The 18,664-nt window shown below is 40.0% G+C and overlaps 1 protein-coding gene across 13 annotated transcripts in view; it reads left to right on the top strand.

Annotated features, from left to right (window-relative positions):
- The window catches only part of MBNL1 (muscleblind like splicing regulator 1), a 116,544-nt gene extending 99,722 nt beyond the window's left edge, over positions 1 to 16,822 (top strand). For 6 of the 13 annotated variants that reach the window (XM_068954620.1, XM_068954622.1, XM_068954612.1 and 3 more), the window contains 6 exons: positions 105 to 158; positions 955 to 1,108; positions 7,273 to 7,308; positions 8,014 to 8,108; positions 11,507 to 11,581; positions 13,404 to 16,822. In XM_068954620.1, coding sequence (XP_068810721.1) covers positions 105 to 158; positions 955 to 1,108; positions 7,273 to 7,308; positions 8,014 to 8,108; positions 11,507 to 11,563 — 396 coding nt within the window. In that variant the 3' untranslated portion in view covers positions 11,564 to 11,581; positions 13,404 to 16,822. The remainder of the gene's footprint in view (positions 1 to 104; positions 159 to 954; positions 1,109 to 7,272; positions 7,309 to 8,013; positions 8,109 to 11,506; positions 11,582 to 13,403) is intronic. The other 7 variants (XM_068954624.1, XM_068954613.1, XM_009676373.2 and 4 more) reach the window with 5 other exon arrangements.
- The last annotated feature ends 1,842 nt before the right edge of the window (positions 16,823 to 18,664 follow it).

Here is an 18,664-nt window from a genome sequence, read left to right as displayed (position 1 = left end):
AATGCACTGCTGCCCCCATGACGCACCTCTGCTTGCTGTTTATGTTAATGCGCTTGAACCCCACTGGCCCATTGCCATCATGTGCTCGCTGCCTGCTAATTAAGACTCAGTCGGCTGTCAAATCACTGAAGCGACCCCTCGAGGCAACCTTTGACCTGGTACTATGACCTTTCACCTTTTAGCTTGGCATGTCGCTGTGCGTAGAGACACGTGCGGGGGTGAGGCGGGGGCGGGGCGGGACCGGCTCCCGCCGGCTCCGGCCGGCTCCGACCGGCTCCGGCCGGCCGGGCCCGGCCCCGACCCCGGCCCCGCCGGCGGGGCTGGCATGGCTTGCGGCGGCGGAGCCCGGCGGGGCGGCGCGGCGCGGCGGCGGCGCCCGCGGGCTTGGCGGCGCTTGCATGCCTCGGGAGGCGCTGGGACCCCGGGGTGCCACCTAATCCGGCCCGACCCGACCCGACCCGGCCCGACCCGGCCCGACCTGTCCCAACCCGGCCCGGCCCGGCCCGGCCCGGCCCGTTCCATCCGCTCTGTGAGATGACTATTAACATCGCTTCCTGCCTGTCGGCCCTCATGGAGCTAGCCGTGCTGCTTGCTGCCTCCCCACCGGCGGCCCCCGGCGCGGCGGGAGCGCGGCGCGGCGCGGCGGGGCGGCCGCTCCGGCGCCTTCGCCCGCCTGTGTCGCTCTAGCGGTAGGCTGCCCGAGTGCTCCCCTTTAAAGCTTTTACCTTGCCTTTTATTTGGTAGTTAAGTCCGCTCTGCCGCTTGCTTGCTCATGGATAGACATGGTGCTGCCTGGTTGTTTTGCCTTCTACTGATTTTTCTTTTTTCCCTTTCTCTCTTTCCTTCTCTTCTCCCTCCCATCCTCCTCCACACCTGCCCTACCCCCCCCCCCACACACCTTTTTTCTTTTTTTTTTTTTACTGGACTTTATTTTTATACTCGTCCACCATTCAGGGAATTCCTCAAGCCGTACTTCCCCCATTACCAAAGAGGCCTGCGCTTGAAAAAACCAATGGTGCCACCGCAGTCTTTAACACTGGTATTTTCCAATACCAGCAAGCTCTTGCCAACATGCAGCTGCAGCAGCATACGGCCTTTCTCCCACCAGGTAAGCCTTCCTCATCCGGCTTTTTCTGGGGAGGGAGAGGGGGAAGTCCTAGAAAAGAACACGCGAGGAACATAACCGTTTGCTTTCAGCAGTAGGTGCCTGCAGGCCTTGGCGCGCTGGCACGGCTGTCGCCAGGTGCTGTGTGTAGGCCGAGGCGAGGTGGCCCCGGCGCGCTGCCCGCCCGGAGGCTGGGCTCAAACGCTTCTCTGGGCCGCTAGGCGGGCCTTTCCCCACCGAGTGCAAAAATCGGCGTCGTGCTCTGTCCCTGCAGATCAGAAATTACAAAATCTTTTCTCTCGTTCCTCTTTCCCCTGATTAACTTGACTGTATTACACATCTCCTCAGCTGTTGTATTTGTTTCTGTTTGCTGTAAGACCCCTTTGCCTTAATGTGCTTAGCAACAGTTGCTCTGAGTCACACACCTGAAGGTGTTGGTTTTAATTATTGTGCAGTGATCATAAAATGCACAGACAGGCCGTCTCACAGATAAGCTAATCATGAGCCTACAGAAAAAACAAAGTTCAAGCCTCTTCCACCGAAGCCTCAGTGTGGATTTTGGACTAAGCAAAACTGAGGTGCGCTTGTTTTTACTCAAGAATGTCCAAAATTATACTTGTTCTAGTGGAATTGCTGAAGAATTGATGCCTGTACTATTCACATGTGCAGAAGTCCCTCTGAAGTACATGAAACTCTTGTGCAATAGAGACTTAAAGTTTGAGTATACATTTCGGTTCTACAAGCAACACTTCATAAAAAGCACATTTCTAGTATGTTACATGAACTTATACCTATATTAACATATCAGAGTTAGTTTTTTACACATGAGCCCTGCATTAAAATAACACTATAATTCTGGAGGTGCCTAATAAAAAGAAGACGTTTGGTACATCTGTACTCAAAAAATGTGAAGATGTCCACAAGGATGGCCCTTTGTAATGCAGAGTAGCTAGAGGGGGAGAAAAGAAAATTAAACTATTGAATTTTTATCCCAGAAGATGTAAAGATTTTATCCTAAACATTTGTGACAAGTACGTTCCCAGGAATTTGGTATAGTAGCTTTTACCATTCCTTCTTAATGGTACAGTCTGTTATATAATCAACATAAATAATTTAAATGGCACAGAAAGAGTAGAAGCTTGATGTAGTACATCATAACAACTTATTTAAATTCCAAAGATTCATTTCAACCACTAAAATGTATTAGTAAACGCAGCTTGTTGCAAAGCTTGTTGGAGTCGACAGAAAGTCTCTGATTAAGTGAGGTCAGGTCTCTAGCCCACGTATTAAAATACATATAAAAATGCATATACGATCACAGGCCATCCTGTAGATATTAAACAGCTTTACAGATTTGTTTTGGCAAAGCGTAACTGATGTAGTTAGTAAACTATGCAGATTTCCCACTTCCATTACATCAATGGGGGTTGGATGGTTTCCAGAAGTACTCAACACTACTACACTACACTACAGCCCTTTGAGCTTAGAAACTTTGATTGGCTATTACATGCTATAATATATATTATACTATTATACCTTTGTATGCATCAGACCTCATTTGCATTACATGATCCTCCAGGATCTGTCTTGTCAGTAATTACAGCCTACCTCAGTTCTTATTCAGGCAAATCTGAACTGAAGCCTGGGGGAGTTTGCCTAGTGATTTTTGATGCTTCATTTGAATTTTCTTGACCACTGAAGTGGTCAACAAAAGAAGACTCAGAATTTTCTTAGCCTGAACTACTCTACTAATTCTGTTTTTACATTTTTCAGACAGCATCAGTTTTAGCTTTCCAGCAATCTAATACCTTTCTAAAAGTTTTGGATTTTTTTCCACCTTGTCATGACATTTTTTTTCCAGTTATAACTATGAGTGAGTTACAGTTAGCTAGCATCAGACCTGTTTGTGCATTATCATCTCATTGGCGCAGCTCTGGAAATAGAGTTCCTCTGTCAGTCCCCGAGAGCCTACAAGGGAGCACAAAGCTTATGGGTGTCCTCAGTTCCGCTGCCTTGGAACAGAGACAGACTAGTTCACTGGAGTCTGGATTCAAGTTCAGACACCCAACGTGGAATTATTGATATATGTTCTCAGTTGCTTCACCTGTAGCGTATCAAAATACAGCAGCTCTAGAGGGCAGGACGCTCGCAGATGTTACGTGTTACAGGCGTGTGCCGCTGTGGAGGGTCTTAGCTGGACCCTCTTGTCTGTAGGGCATTTCGCTCTTGATGTTTCACCCTAGAGAGTTTTCTATTTATGTTCCAAAACCTGGATACTTCTTTCAAACGGTAGCCTTGATTTTGGCTGCCTGTATGCAGGGGCATGTGAAGGCAAATAATGGGAGCATCCATGGCAGGCAGTGGATTGCATCGCTTGAGAGAACCTGTTCTCTAGGTGCTGTAAGGTGTTGTCCTCTGTGATGAGGTGTGCTCGGGGATCTGCGTGGGACAGGCCAGCTGCAGGTGTGGAGAAGAGCTGGCAGCTGCAACAGTGCTGCAGGTGCCCCTTCACTCAGATTCATATTCGGGGAGAAATTCAAATACCATAGCTGATACACGACTCCTCGTGGGTGAATTTGAACCCAGCAGGGCTCTCGAGCCTTATCTGCAAAGGGAAGTTTTAATTTTAAGAATTGTGTGCAAGCTTAGCCAAAGGAGGGCTAAGTATTTTAGCTGCAGATACTTTTGATGAACAAAATACAGTTTCAGGTTGGCCAGAACATTTGAAACAAGGCTAGTTAGTCTGCCTAGTGAGGAGGCTCTGCGCAACTTAATATATGGTCACAGCATAGTACTTCAGTCCTGGCTGCCAACTTTTTGATGCTTAGGCAGACATGCAGGGGACTGTTTTACTGTGGGCCTGTAAACATGCAGAGCACCAGTTGCTTTGCGTTCGCTACTTCTGTACCTGCTCTTTGTCCTGCAGTAACTGTGAGCTGGCCGAGGGCATGGCTGTATGTGCAGATAGAGATCTCATATGTGCAATGGGATGAAATTCCTGCCCCAGGGCCTGTTCCTGCCCTGCGCCTCAGATCACTGTCTCCTGAGCTGTGCTGACATGGCTGATCCTGAACTGTCCGTGTAAGCCAGGTGACTGGATGGTCTTTGAGAAGAGTAATCCTCCAGAAGAAAGTGATCAAGTTTACAAGATACTCCCAGAAGCTGTTGCACTGATGCAACTGCAAGGGGGAGAATTGCAGCAGGGCAGTTGCTCCAAGCAGCCAGTAAGTGAAAGGCTTACGCCAGCTTTGCCATGAAGTCAGTACCTTGTGTATTTGTGTACTCGCTGCTGCTTCAGCGCAAGAGAACTTGTTTTCTCATTGTCATGACTCAGTCAAGCCACAGATGCTTTCCTAAAGAGATACCTTTTCAAACACTTCCCTCCATGGGGCTTCTGGGTCTGTGTAAAACCACTGTTCTCCTCCAAAGTGTTAGGGAGGGAAAGATCAGGCTTAATTTCGAACTGTTCACCTAAATGGTAGTGCTGATGCTGTCCATGCTGATATTTTAAAGTAGGATTTTGTGGACTGAGAGAAACCACGTGAGAGGGAGAAGAGAAGTAGCTGCTCAAAATCCTAGTAAAAGTAGAACCCTCATCACAATAGCTTTATTACACTGCAGAAATAATCTGGTTGTGAAGTTACGATCACTTAGCTGAGCACATGCTTGAAGTGAAATTCTACCTTGTGCTGAAAATCTAGGGAACATTTGAAACTGCACATTTACTATTCATACATTCTCATTAGTCAGTCAAAGCTTCTGAAGTCAAGATGAATATTAAGGTCATAGCAAAATTATTTTTATTATTGGTAAGAGGGTCATACAGCATTATGTCTTCATATTTGCAAGTTATTGCACCCTAGCTAGTATTTTCATTGCTGCCTTATGTTCATTTGCTGCAATTCCCTTTCAAAACTGTGTGCACTGGTTATAAGGTTAGTGATGATAACTCAGACTAAAATTTTGAACTGAAAAACTTTACAATGACATTTCAAAGAGTCATTATGAAAATCTAACTTGTTTTTAGTATGTAGACTTAATAGTGCGTGGAGTGATGTAATATTCTAGGTAGAATTAAGTATGCACAACCTTATAAATAGGGCACTTCTGCAGAGACACAGAATTCAAAGGTTCTTCTGTGCAGCCTCATTGACACCACAGAGGTGTCATAAGCATGACTGAGAAAGTAGTTTTACTTATTATTTGCACTGTAAGCAAAATTTTTATCCATTTCTTTATCTTATAAGCAGTCCCATTGACCTCAGCAATGACTCGCATATGGGGAAATTAGGAAAGCTATCCTTCTTTTAACCTTTCTTCATGTGTATTTTCTCTCTTTTCCATGGCACAGAAATAGAAGACTAATTAGAAAACACAATTATGCCATTTTCTTCCTAGCCTTAAAGATACAGTGATGACAGAGAGTAACCTTGTCTCCTGCAGTAATAATATTGACATTTTTGTTGCTTAGTTAAATGCTCTTGAGATTGTGCAAGCCACTACATTACTTGGCACCGGCTAAAGCAATTTCCTGTCCGCCTTGTTACTGTCACTTAATGTCAAGGAAACAGTATTGCAGTAGCGCGCACTGGCAGTCTTCTAGAATATATTTCTATTTCCATTGCAGTCTCTGTTCCCAGATTTCAGAATTTATTTTAGTTTCTGCTGTGTCAGAACAATTAGCGGTATTCATAAATCAAATGTTTGTTAAATAAAAAAGCAAATCTGTTATTAAAAATGGATATTCTGAAACATAACCAGTTTAATCCTTTATCTATAATATTGAAATAAAAAATAAAATTCTGAGTTCAGTGTGAAGGCATTTTGCTATGTAAAATAAACAGAAATGCCAACTTAATGCATTTAAAAATTGACACCTTAATGTTCCTAAGAACACCATAGTCCTATTGGCTATGTAGTTGCAACGAAGAATCCACAAGATGCAGTCACTTTAGTTATTTTTATATAGCCTAAAGAGGACTGTAGGTTATGAGACCATCGTTATTGCTGGGCAATTAGCAAGGAATTGATGCCATTCTACTATAGTCCAGCGGCCCAGACACCGGAAGATCTGAATATGTCCCATGGTGAAAAAACAAATTGCTGAACAAATATTCTCAGATATTGCCATGTGCTGCATGGGAGACTTATCTGTTTAATAATTCCTTTGACATGCATACTAAGCAAACAGACATGAGCACAGCCAGAGTAAATTAGTCACTTGACTGGCAGCTCACAGACGGACTACAAATACTTCAAAAAAAATTACATGCCAAATTCACCCTTTTTTTTCTCTTTGGCATATATATTACCTAAGCATATTGGAGCAGTAAGATTTGAGGTAACGATATCGTATAGATCACATCATTGCTGTTGGTGAGAAAAATCATGTCAGAGTGACTTGGAGGTAATTGCAGCCCGTGCTAGGAAGACTCTCCCTCCCCGTGGTTCAGTCAGTCTTCTGCAAACCTGGAGCAAGGACCCTGGTGAGGGCCGGACGCTTCCTGGCTGCAGCTGCTCCTGGGGTACCTGCGGAAAAGAGAGCAGAGCTGCTCCCACCTAAAAACAGTCTGCAGCAGCATAGGAAAGCCTCACTTAACCCCTTTCGTCTTCCTTCTTCCGTTGACAAAGCACAGCCTTGTACTGCATTTCCCGAGCAGTTTTGGGGAAAGAGGGCCGAAGCAATGCTGGTTCCTCACCCCAGTTATTCTGTGTATCCCAGTGCAGTATCAGGTGTAGCCCTCAGTTACCTGTAGGCAGTTGCAACTTTTAAGTATGTCTTTTCAGCTGAGGAAACCAGGTCAAAGACCGTTACAAAACTTGTGTCAAAAGACAAAAAGATTCAATAGAAAAAGAATTTTAAAAGTAAGCTAAGAAAGTTTTCTTAGTCATGTTATTATTTAATAGTGTTAGACTGAAATAAAGGCAAACAAAATATATACCAGCACACAGTTCAATCAGCTTTTTTCCCTTCACTGAATACTAGTTCTAATGGATCACTGTGCTATTGTATGATTTGATTGTGCTGACAGTTACATGCCACTGTTCCCATAATAACAATTTTTCTTCTTTGTTCAAATGAAATTTTCTAATTACACGTGTGATGGGTTGTTTTAATTCTTTTCCCTTTCCAAATCCACCTTCCTGTTGCAATGCATGATGGGCAGGCTCAATATTGTGCATGACACCCGCTACAAGTGTTGGTAGGTGCCAGCTTTGTTTCTTGATTATCTTAAACCTGTGGTGCAGCTCACGGACCCTCAAAATCCACTGCTAGATTTTAACTTATAGCTCTTGTGCCAATCCATCTCCCTTACCCTCCTGCACTAACACCTGTCAATTAAATGCAATTGTTTAATTTAATTGACATGGATACATAGACGTCGTTAATTTTGTATAGTAGTTGTTTGAATTGCACATTATTCCTTGGTGGATTTTGATTGGACTATGAGTTCCAGTGTTTAGAACTATCTTGTGTTAAATAAAAGACTGTATCTTACTATAGCAACATAGAAATATACTGTCCTTCAACAAGATTAATTTTTGTGTGCAGTAAATATTTGGGTTGAATTTTTTTTATAGAAAAAAATGTAATTATAAGGGCATTTTAAAAACCTGCTGTTGATTTTTTTTTTTTGTATTGAAATGATTAAGCTTATTTGTGCCAGTTTTCTTGATTTGATGGTAACAAGCATTTTCCCCTTTTTTTCTCTTTCATTTTCCTTCCCTCTTTCTCCCTGGAATGTTGTCCTGCTTTGCACTGTGATTGCATGTCACGCGCTGGCAATGATGTCTCGGGCTTTTTGCTGTGATAAATACCATGCTCAATTATCCTACCACATGTCGCTCTGGTTCCCATACTGCTACACTCTTCTGTATGTTTGCTTATATGATTTTCCTTCCGAAAGTTCCCATGGTGCACGGTGCTACGCCAGCCACTGTGTCTGCAGCAACAACATCTGCCACAAGTGTTCCCTTCGCTGCAACAGCCACAGCCAACCAGGTTTGCTAATTTACAGCTTTGTTCCTTACAGACAACTTGAAATCGGTGCTTTTAATGAGCATGGGGGTTTTGATTTTACCTCTTGTTGGCCTACACATTCTCTCTCAGATCTGCAGCATAGCTTAATAAGCCTTTATCCATGCTCAAAAGGTGCTGCAGTTCCATTTCTGATGCTAAAAATAATTGATAATAGAGTTTCTGACTCAGTCTTAACATTTATGGGCCGTGCTGCTTATTTCTGCTCTCACAGATGTAAAGAGAAAGGGATAATACACGGAACCCATTAGTCGTTTCTGCTTACGTGAAGTCTGCAGTTCCTTTTAATGCAGACCACCAATCAAAACCAGTAAAAATTCTGTGCAGGATCAGAACTGTAACAGTCTGAGCATGTTCTGACTCTCTTCAGCTCTTCCAAAAGCAAAACAAAAACATTTGAGCATGGGTCACACATAAACATACATTCAGCCTTTCTTTCAACTTGTGATTCTGCTAGGGAAGGGCTGATTACTTTTTACAGTACACAAATTTCAGTTAATAAAATGTCCGTCAAAAGCTGGTTTTATTTCTAAATAGCTACCCTGATTGTTGCCATATTTGGATGTATTTTAGGAAAAAAAGAATAATGCTTTACTAAGTAAGTAACAATCCTCCCAGGAAAGCCGCAAGCCGTATTCTAAAGATGAGCATTAGGCGCCAGATTAGGTACAATGCCCACACATACCAACCGAAGCCTCGCCTGAGAATAGAAATGGGGCTATTGTTTTTATTTAACTAGATTCTCAAAAATGCAGATTTTTGTAGTACACCTGGCGGAAAATGTACTAATAAAAACTTTCGAAAGACCATCTGGTTTCTCTTATAAAAACAAATGGTTTTTGTAAGATTTACTGGAAAGTTGGAATTGCCTTATGTCATCAAACCATCAAATTTCTGATCTAAGGTGCAAGTATTAGTGAAGAAAACATTTTATTTACTTTAGTATTTTGTTGGTTTAGTTCTGTATTTGCGATTAATACTGCGGATAAATGTCAGTATTTAAGGCAGGCTCACCTCTGACACACTCAGCTCCAGCTGAAGTCATTAGGGCTAACATACACAGTTTTAAATCATATCGTAGAGTTGAGTCAGGTTTGCAGCTGCAGTCAGACATTAAACGATAATAACTGTGCCTGTAGCCTATTAGACCTGCACCTCTGAATTTACGATTTAATTGTACCTGTAAAGTGGGATGCTACATATAGAAGGAAGGAGTCTGCTCCTGCAGAGGCAGGTGTTCCCAGCCTCCCTGCCAGAGTGCTGGTGCACAGCGTTTCCTCCGAAGGCAACACGTGCTGGAGGCTCTCACAGGAGCAGGCCCAGAGTGTTTGACCTTGAGCCTTCCCACCTTTGCCTGTTGAGCGCTACCATTTTGTACTAAGCCTAGCTGTATGTTCTTCGGTGACCTTACCAAACCGATCTTTCAAAAATATTATTCCAAAAAGTATACTACTGCAGTGATACACAGATGTGCACATCCCAAGTCTCAGAAGCGAACGGGATATTTTAAAATTCCTGGCAATATTCAGATTAGTGTGCTTAGGAAGTAGCATTTTGTGCTTGTGAGAAATGTTTTATTGAGTAAGTGTCTCTCACAGATTTAAACCAGACTAAAAATTGCTTCGCATCTTGGAACACTAGTTGATAGGAATGATTACCTCTGCGTAAGTGTCACTTAAGCAAAAAACCACCTGTATGCCAAGGTATCTTAATACTGTAGTTTATTGCACAGCACAGTTCATTAAAGTATTTGTCTCTACATCCTCCGTAAGTCCAGAGAGCTGCAAGAACAAGCCAAAGCACAGAAGAACATCTTCATTTTTTAATATCTTCTTTGTCTAAATTACAATGCACTTTCCCAAATAGATTACAGGGAAACTTTCTGTTGTGGAATCTGACCATTTCATGCATATCCTCCCTGGAACTTCATAACACACTTAGTAAAGTACGGCAGCCAAACCTCAATATATACATATATAACTAATATATGTATATACTATGTGAGCAACGCTGAAATTATTTAATGCCACACAATGCAACGTGCATGCATGCCAAAAGTCTTAAGATCTGGCCCTTCATCTTCATTGACTGGTGTTGAAGGTCCTTGGTATGTTTCGACAGCACTATCCTTGATGCTTCTACACAGCTGGGTGCAACAGCCTCTCCTGCACCGTAGAAAAAAATGGTATGAGAAGCTTCATTACGCTTGAAGCGCGTTTCTGTACAAGTTGGCAATGTTGTAGAATTGTGTGAAGTTGCTAGGGGAGGTGAGGGCACAAGGGGTGGAAAAAACAACACCTAGACCTGTAAGTTACTTAATTAAGAATAAACCTCTGCCTTCCCTTTCTCATGTGGGTTAACAGATCAGCCTTAATATCCATTAGGAAAAATAATCTTTTCAAGTTCAACCGCTGTTTGTAATCATACAAATCAATTTTATGTCATACGCCCAAGCATGTTTTCCTGTACTCATCTATTTGCTTCCTCAGCTGGACTTCCTGGTCCTGTTTGCAATGCAAGATTATTCCCAGTTCTTCTAATGTTTGTATGTACTGTTGTTTTCCCATGTTAAGGGCCTGGCCTGCAAGGTTTATTTAGACTCACTCCCGTTGACTTTAGTCTGTGTACCACGCATCAGAGCGTTGCGAGACGGGGATCCAAAAATGAGATCCAGAATATGTGCTTGGTTATTTATAATGCTCGTGATATACTGTGATTTTAAATTTTAAAATATGTTGATGGGACATTTCAGGAGAGCCTTGTCTTGAATTCTGTTTACACATATTGACATTTTGAGAACTGTTTCACTTATTTGGGGAGTCTTAGCTCTTCAGTTGATCAACCATGATGTCCTGTGGCTGTAGAAGGAGCGCACAGCTCTTCTCTGCTGTTGGATTTTCACTAGCCATGAAAATCAAGCTCAGGGCATCTTAGGTTTGACATTCAAAAACGAAGACAATGGAAGTGGTGAACACTTCTCAAAATCAGGCTGAAACAATGTCATTATAGAATTTATCATTTTAAATGACACACTGAAATCACAGAACTTTGTGTAGGCCAACAAAAAGGGCTGTTTTCAATTACTGCACTGCATGAACTTTTGTAGATTTTAACTTCTCTTATTTCCTGAACAACCAATAATAATTATTTATATTTGTCGAATAGTACTTAACACAATGTTTTCCAGTTTTAAGTTGCTACTGTAGCACTTCAGTTGACTTTAACTTATAGTTACAATATAAAATCCACCAACTCACAGCTGATCCTCACTTTTCTGAACTGTTATGTTCTATAGCAAAATGCTCTATCTCTGGGTTGGCTCATTGCACATGTTATTCATTGTTTAAATTTTTTACCTGTAGATACCCATAATATCTGCCGAACATCTGACTAGCCACAAGTATGTTACACAGATGTAGACATTTTGTCATCAAACAGTAAGTTTCCGATGTGTTGTTGCTTGCAGTTTTCATACTCTTGTATATGTGCATAATTTGTCTTTTTCAGAGGCACAATGCTTTTATTTTCTTTTAAAGAAAACTTACAAGATGTGGGGAAAAGACTCAGATCCCGTTGACATGCATATTCTTGACATTAACCAGCCACTGAGATTTCCAGACTGTAGCTGTCATACAGAAATGTTGTCCACAAATTTTTTTTTTATGGAAGTGGAGAAGTGGTTGTGTTATGAGTTTCTGTCTAGGATCTAACAGTCTGCGATGCAGAGCTGTTAGGCTTGACATTAATTGGGATTCTTACATAATTCTTCACTGAATGGAGATCCCATAGTTAACAGCGACCCCATTAGCTAGTGTGTTGGACCAGATGATGTGGGTAATACTTTGTACAGATAGAAGGAACGCATGATATGTATAGCTGCACTTTTGAATAGTGAAATCAGAGACTCTAAAATTAGCATTTTATATAGAGGGTGGTGGCTCCAACTACTGACATGAGCCAAGGGCCAGGCCTAGGAAGTAGGTGGTCATGGTAAGCTGTCTTTAGAAAGAACTGATTTTCAATCTCTGAAAAGCCAGCATCTTGGAAAGTATGGACTTAGTCATCTAACTCGGGCCTGATTTCTCTTGAACACAGACCGTCAAAATTATGATATATTATATGCAGTATTTTTGTGGTATAGGTTACATGGCAAAGAGAAGTCACACAGAATACACGCTCAGTTTATACTTGCATTGTTTTGGTATGAACTGTGGTTTCAGGTAGTATATGTCAACTTTTTATCCTGCAGGCTTTCTTCCTACAAAGTTTAAAGTCTAGTTTTGTGTGCCTAAGCTTGAAAGATTTTTTTTCCCCTGTATCTTTCTGTGAGTAAATTGTAGTTGCCTGTCTGTCACTAAATTGCGTCTTGTAATCAAGGCCATCAGCTGCACCATCACCTCCTCTAGGATAGCTTGTGATTTGTATTAATGTTCTCTCTCCTATATACTGCATTTCTGCTGTGTTATGATGGGATGGGTTGGTCAGAATGGAATTATTATTTAGGATAAGGCTTAACTGATTTGCTCTAATAGGTTTAGAGTAATAGTTATTCCTTTCAGCCAAGCATAAACATTTTTGAACGGCTTAAGTGACTCAGGTGGAATGCTTCTCATCTAATTTGACTTGTTATCAAACTTCCCTCTACAGTTAACTGGGGATAGGAGCGTTCCTGTTTTAGACATCCTCCTGAGGTGGAGGAAGAATCTCTAGAGGTCTCTCCTGTATGACAGACAATAGAGACCAGAGAAAGAGCTATACTAGATGGGTAGTTAGGTATGAAAAATTATCTTGGGGATATAGGGCCCAGATCCCTAAAGATGTTAAGTGCCTCTCAAATATCGGCTGGGTTCCCAAATTTTACATGAACGGTGGCAGCAGGACCTGAGAAGAGAGAGAAGCATATGGCTTTTCCAGCGGTGCTCACACAGCAATTTTTATGGGAATCTCTGCCTTACAGGATCTGGGCTTTGGAAGTGGGGAAACTGTTCCCCCAAATTGTCATCCCACAGTAGTGGGCTCAGGAACACGGAGAGGCCGTTTTATTCTGTGATTTTATCACTGCATAATTTGTCAGTAAAGTGAACCTCTGCTATGAGGACATTGTTTGAAGGGAAATCCTGCAGGTTTTTGGATGCAAAATTCCCCGATATTCAGTGACAGATTTCCCTTGTGTTGCAGCTGCAAAGTTTGGGCCCATGTGGTGCTAAATGAAATTTGTAAATAAAGTGCTGAAAATTATTTCCCTTTTTCCCTTTCTAGATCATAACTAAAGAGAAAAGGACAGTGTGTTTGGGTTGAGAAAAGGACAAGCTCATTAGCCATAATGTATATACCGTCAAGCAACACTCGGAAACTCCCTCAGCAGTAAGACATCCACACATTGCATGTTAACAAGATGAAACAAGAACTTGGAAATCCACTGCACACTGTTGCCTATATACTTTGTACATTTAATTGATATTTGTGCTGAGGTGATCTTATTGTCTAAAAACTACAACATTGTCTATCTTTTCTAGCACAGAAAGTATGCATATGTATTTGAATATGCATATGTAGTCTTTTTCCTACATAATCATGTATGTCACCTCGAAAAGACAGACTATGATGTAACCATAAATCTATTATGTATTGGTACGTCTGTAGACCAAGATATAATTTTTTAAAGTAAGTTTATTTCTTTCAAGGTTTACAAATAACAAAGGTGCACCTTGTATTTAAAATTGCCATTATAGATGAGAGCGTGCATGCACAGTAATTTTTGTTTAAGAGTAATATTTTTAATGTAATAGATTGTAAGAAGTGGTAAGAGAGGTATCTGACAGAGATGAATGTGCCAAGCAAAACCACAACTGTGTATATTTTAAAGCACATCAATGGCTTTAAGTACCATGTTGTTACGGATTTCTCATGAAGTGCCATAGACTGTACATCAAATTAGAGTATTATTTCTGCAGTGTTATTTTCAGAGCCACATTTTCACTTACTTTATTAGTACTAATCAGTCAAAGGGCACCATTCTGTTTCAAAACCAAAGCTGTCTCAGAAATGGCCAATTATTCCTTACAGTAACAGTAGACAGCACAAGAAAGATACTCTATCCGTACAAATTAACACATACTGGACATATATATAAACTATTTTAAGTCATTGTAGTGTAATATTTATGCATATTTTACTGTATAACATGATATACGAAAGGGAAAAGCCATTTCTGAGACACAGTAACAAATGTTTGAGGAACTTATTTTGCTTCTATTTATAGCCTCTGTCAAAAGTCAAAAGGACTATAAATGCTTTGCAGAGATGGGTTTCGCTTTTACTTCATCAAAGTCACACTTTAAATAGTGGTGACTCTAAACAAAGATGAAAGAAGCACTGACATCAGATGCATGACAAACCAAAATATGAAAAAATGGAGATGTTAATTAGCGTAGAAAGTGGGCGGGTTAAATACTTGGGTGAGTTTTATATGTGATTTTTTTTTTGTTCAGATTAACTGCTTATAGCCTTAGAAAGCCTTTACAAAATAAAAATAAAAAAAAAAAAATAGATGTGCATTCAAGTTTTAAGAATGGATTCATCCAAAGGAATTCCTTTTTGTGGTTTGGATGTTGCAGCTAGTAAAGGATATTTTTGCTCTGTTCAGCAAAGTGCTGAAGTGGGGGCCAGGTCACTGGTAGTATAGCGTGGAGCGGAAGAAGTGTGAGTTCAGTTGTAGAACTCTCCATACTTCCAAGTTTACTGCAAGTTTTTATGCTTGAGAGAGATGCTTTATAGTATAAGAATGATGTGTTGATTTTACTGATTGTACTGTACATCTATTAAAGCCTTAGATTATTACATTACGGGTTAAAACCCATACCAATGTAATTTCAATCGTGTTAAGAAAGTATAGGTGACTTCACATGTTATTGTAGTTACTTAACATTATAGAATATTACTTATTTTTTTCTTGTTAAAAGTGTAGTTTTTATTTCTTACATTTATTAGATTGTTTTCATTTTCTATTACCAGTTGAATACCATTTCAGTTTATAGAATTTTGTTTTATTAGAGTTTACTGATGACTTTTTCAAAATACAAAAAAAGTAGTTTTCTTCATAACATACTCAGTTTTGAATTTACATGTAGTGTCATATGAGTATTCGTATTATTGTTAACTAAATGATTTATATTTTACTGATTTAATATTACAATGTAAGAATGTCAGTCATTGTTAGTTCTTGTCTAGTTTTCATTAAAAGAACAAAGATCTTTTATATGGATATCTTATAATTATATAATCATTGCTAAGTAAGAAGTTAAGTTGTTGCTATCGCAACAATCCTGGCAGACAATTGAGTAATATTTTGATGATTTATTTTGTTTGTAATTAGTTATTATGAGAAAATCTAGTTCCTAGATATTAGAATAAAATTTATTTTCTACTGTATCCATTTCAAATGTTAAAATATTGTTTAAATATTTTTTGAAATCCCTGAATATCAGGCCTTGTTATAAATAAGCTGCATAATCAATAGATCAAGGGACTTTTTGTTGATAATCCAAATACTCAAAGTTTACGTAACAAGAATTATAGTGTGTGTGTGCAAACTCTTGAGGGTTGATTATGCTGCAGTTTAGCATGTGGGAACGTATAGAGAGAAGGTTGACTTTTTGCACTTCTGTATATAGTCAAAAATGAGAGAAACCTGTATAATAGTAAGATCTTATTTTGAATAAAAATGTCTATAATTACAAGGAGTTTTGTTAAGGCTAATAAAATGACAGGCTGAACAAAATTGCTTGCAAAAGTGGCACAGAGTTAGCACTCCATACCCCTTCAAAAAAGTTGCTTTGCTTTGTGTGGACAGCTTGTAGTTTGCCAGGATTTTTTCAGCTGGAAAGATATGCCATCCTTCCAAGATCTCATGACTGACAAAAGCTCCACTGGTTCAAATCTGCCTGAAAATCATTAATAAAAAAAAAAAAAAGAAAAAAAAAAGAAAAAAAAAAGCAGGTACTTCAAACCATCAAGGTGAAATCATGGATCAAATATTCCGTACATTATTCAAAAACTACTGCATGTTTAAAGTATCAAAAAACTATATTAAAGATATATACTATTCAAACCAGTTTCTGACAATTTCAGTGGTTTATTGTTCACAAAAAAAGATTCTTCAAAACAAATACTGACTTTCACAAAAAGTTAAATCATGAACAGGCAAACCAAACAGCACACCGTAGCTGTAGTTGTTATGTGATTATTTTTTATTGCTGTAGTGGTGCTGTTCTTTTAGCAGGTGAAAAAAAAAAAAAAAACCCTATGGAATTTTACTGTTTTAATGAAAAGCATTCAAGAAACCTTGTCGTTATATATGCCAAAGCTGGAAAGAAAAAGCGATTTGGCCATTATTTTATCTGGTGTCTCCAGTACTCACACTGAATAATTAGTAAAGTTGCACTTATTTGCAACCCCGCAACTTTCATCTGCTGAAAGGACAGATGTGCTTGGTTTTTCTATTATGTAATCACAGACTTACTTTTTGCTTGTAGTTGCTCCAAATTATGTACTCTGTCCTGGGCTGCAATTTGTTTTTATGCTTATTTTATTATTACTGCTATAGTTGACCTTGCTGTATGGAAAAATAAAGTGAAATTGCCCTAATAAAAGTTCTCTTTCTTAATTACAGTTTTTTATACCAGGTTAAAAATTCCACCACTTTCTTTGGCATGCGTTTTTAATTTTATTCACATATTTGCATAACTGAAGGGATTAATTTATCTCGGAAAAAAAAGCTATATGCCAGTCTTCATTTTTTTCTTCTGCAATGCATATCGTGTTAAATAGACAGTACAGGTAACACAGTTCTAGTCTGTTATGTCCAGATTAGTTGCAGACTCGATTACAAAGTCAGATCTTAAAACGGGAACGTGCTATGATAACTGCCTGAACAGCATGAAATAACAGATCTTAGCCAATAATTTCTGCATCAACCCCATAACTTCTGTTTGAATTGTAATTTATCGTTTACACGTATGTGCAATCTGCCAGGTACAAAGATATCCTGGTCTGGCCAGCTACAAGGTTTGTAAGAAGAGAAAATATATTTTGTGGCCTGATCAATGTATATTAGTACAGTTTGCAAAAGCTGACGAGCCTTTAGAGATGTTTCTCAGGCCTAAAAAAGAAGCTAGAAACTTCAGGCCAAGTTTAGTTCGTTCGCAGTTTTTCTGAGTTTGTCTAGTGAGTTAACCTCATCAAAGGATGTGAGTGAAAATGACCGTTAGCACGACTGGAATGAAGAGGGGGATGTAAGTCAAGGAAGCAGCAAAGAGTTTGCTTGTTCTTATGAGGGAGGTAAGAGGTGAGCTCCAAAACCACAATCTTCCCTGTCCTAGTAAAGATCTGCATGCATTGATTAGAGAAGCTACTCTAGTTATTTAGTATCTGGAGTCACAGAGAGAAACGAAATGAATCAAAAATGTGTAATTGTGGCTGAACTTACATACTTGTGCTGGAAGTTTTCCACTCATCTACTAGCTCTTTCAATTTAATTATGCATCTGGTGTTATCAAGTCTTACAAAATTGTAGGTACAGTCTTGAAAGCGTATGATTTCTCTTTAATGCCAAGGTTTAGGCCAGGAAACGTTAAGCATTTTTCTTACAGCAAAATCTTACTACCTACCCAAATTATCTGTATAAAATGCTATGTAAGGGAGAGCTTACAAAGCGTCACGTCCAGGAAACAGAGTCCCCCAAAGAAAGTACTCAGCTACCTAATCCTCCAGGCACGGTGCTTAGCTTTATTCTGTCCAACAGGCTTCTGAAAAGCTTGCCAAACCTTTCAAAGATTTGAAACAGTGAATTGTTTTGATTAAAATGTTTTTTCTGTTTCTGAAGGGTATTTTTTATTGTTCTATGTACTTTAGTCTAAGAGTTAGGTTTCCTTTGAGGTGTCAAGTGCAAATTTTTTCTCTTTGCTATAACCTATGTAAGGTTTTTCTCTTTGCTGACCTCTGTAAGTGGAGACGGGGTGCCAGGATGCACCTTTCACTTCTGGAAGCATCTTGTCCATCGCAAGTTCTGCGTGAAAGCCGATGCAGTTGAACACCTCTCGGCTGTTTCTTGACAGTTGCCCTGGCTGGGACAGGCCTTCACCTAATCCACCGGCTTCTCTCCGTGTGAGGCCTCGCTGTAAAGGTCGTGTGTTCATTTCTTCAAAGGTGTGAGCTGTGGAGGCTGGGAGCCAGCTGGAGTGTGGGAATATTTCCAGAGGGATTTCCCAACCTTGCATTAGCTGGTAGGTCTCAGCAACCGTAGCCACATGAGGCAGTACCCCAGATTTGTGAAGGGGCTAATTGCTGACCAGTAAAACTAAGGTCTTCATGACTTGACCTTGCAAATAGCTTCACATGCATTTTTTTTTTTTTGGTAGTGTTTCTCTTCATTGTTTATCTTTGGGAGGTGAGGGTACCTATGTAAAATCTTGCCTTCTCTCCTCCAGGAGGGAGCCCTAAAGCTTCTGTTACTAAGCTGA

Source organism: Struthio camelus, chromosome 9, assembly GCF_040807025.1.
Source record: "Struthio camelus isolate bStrCam1 chromosome 9, bStrCam1.hap1, whole genome shotgun sequence".
In the NCBI taxonomy this organism is placed as follows: domain Eukaryota; kingdom Metazoa; phylum Chordata; class Aves; order Struthioniformes; family Struthionidae; genus Struthio; species Struthio camelus.
This window is presented reverse-complemented; position numbering and strand designations above follow the sequence as displayed.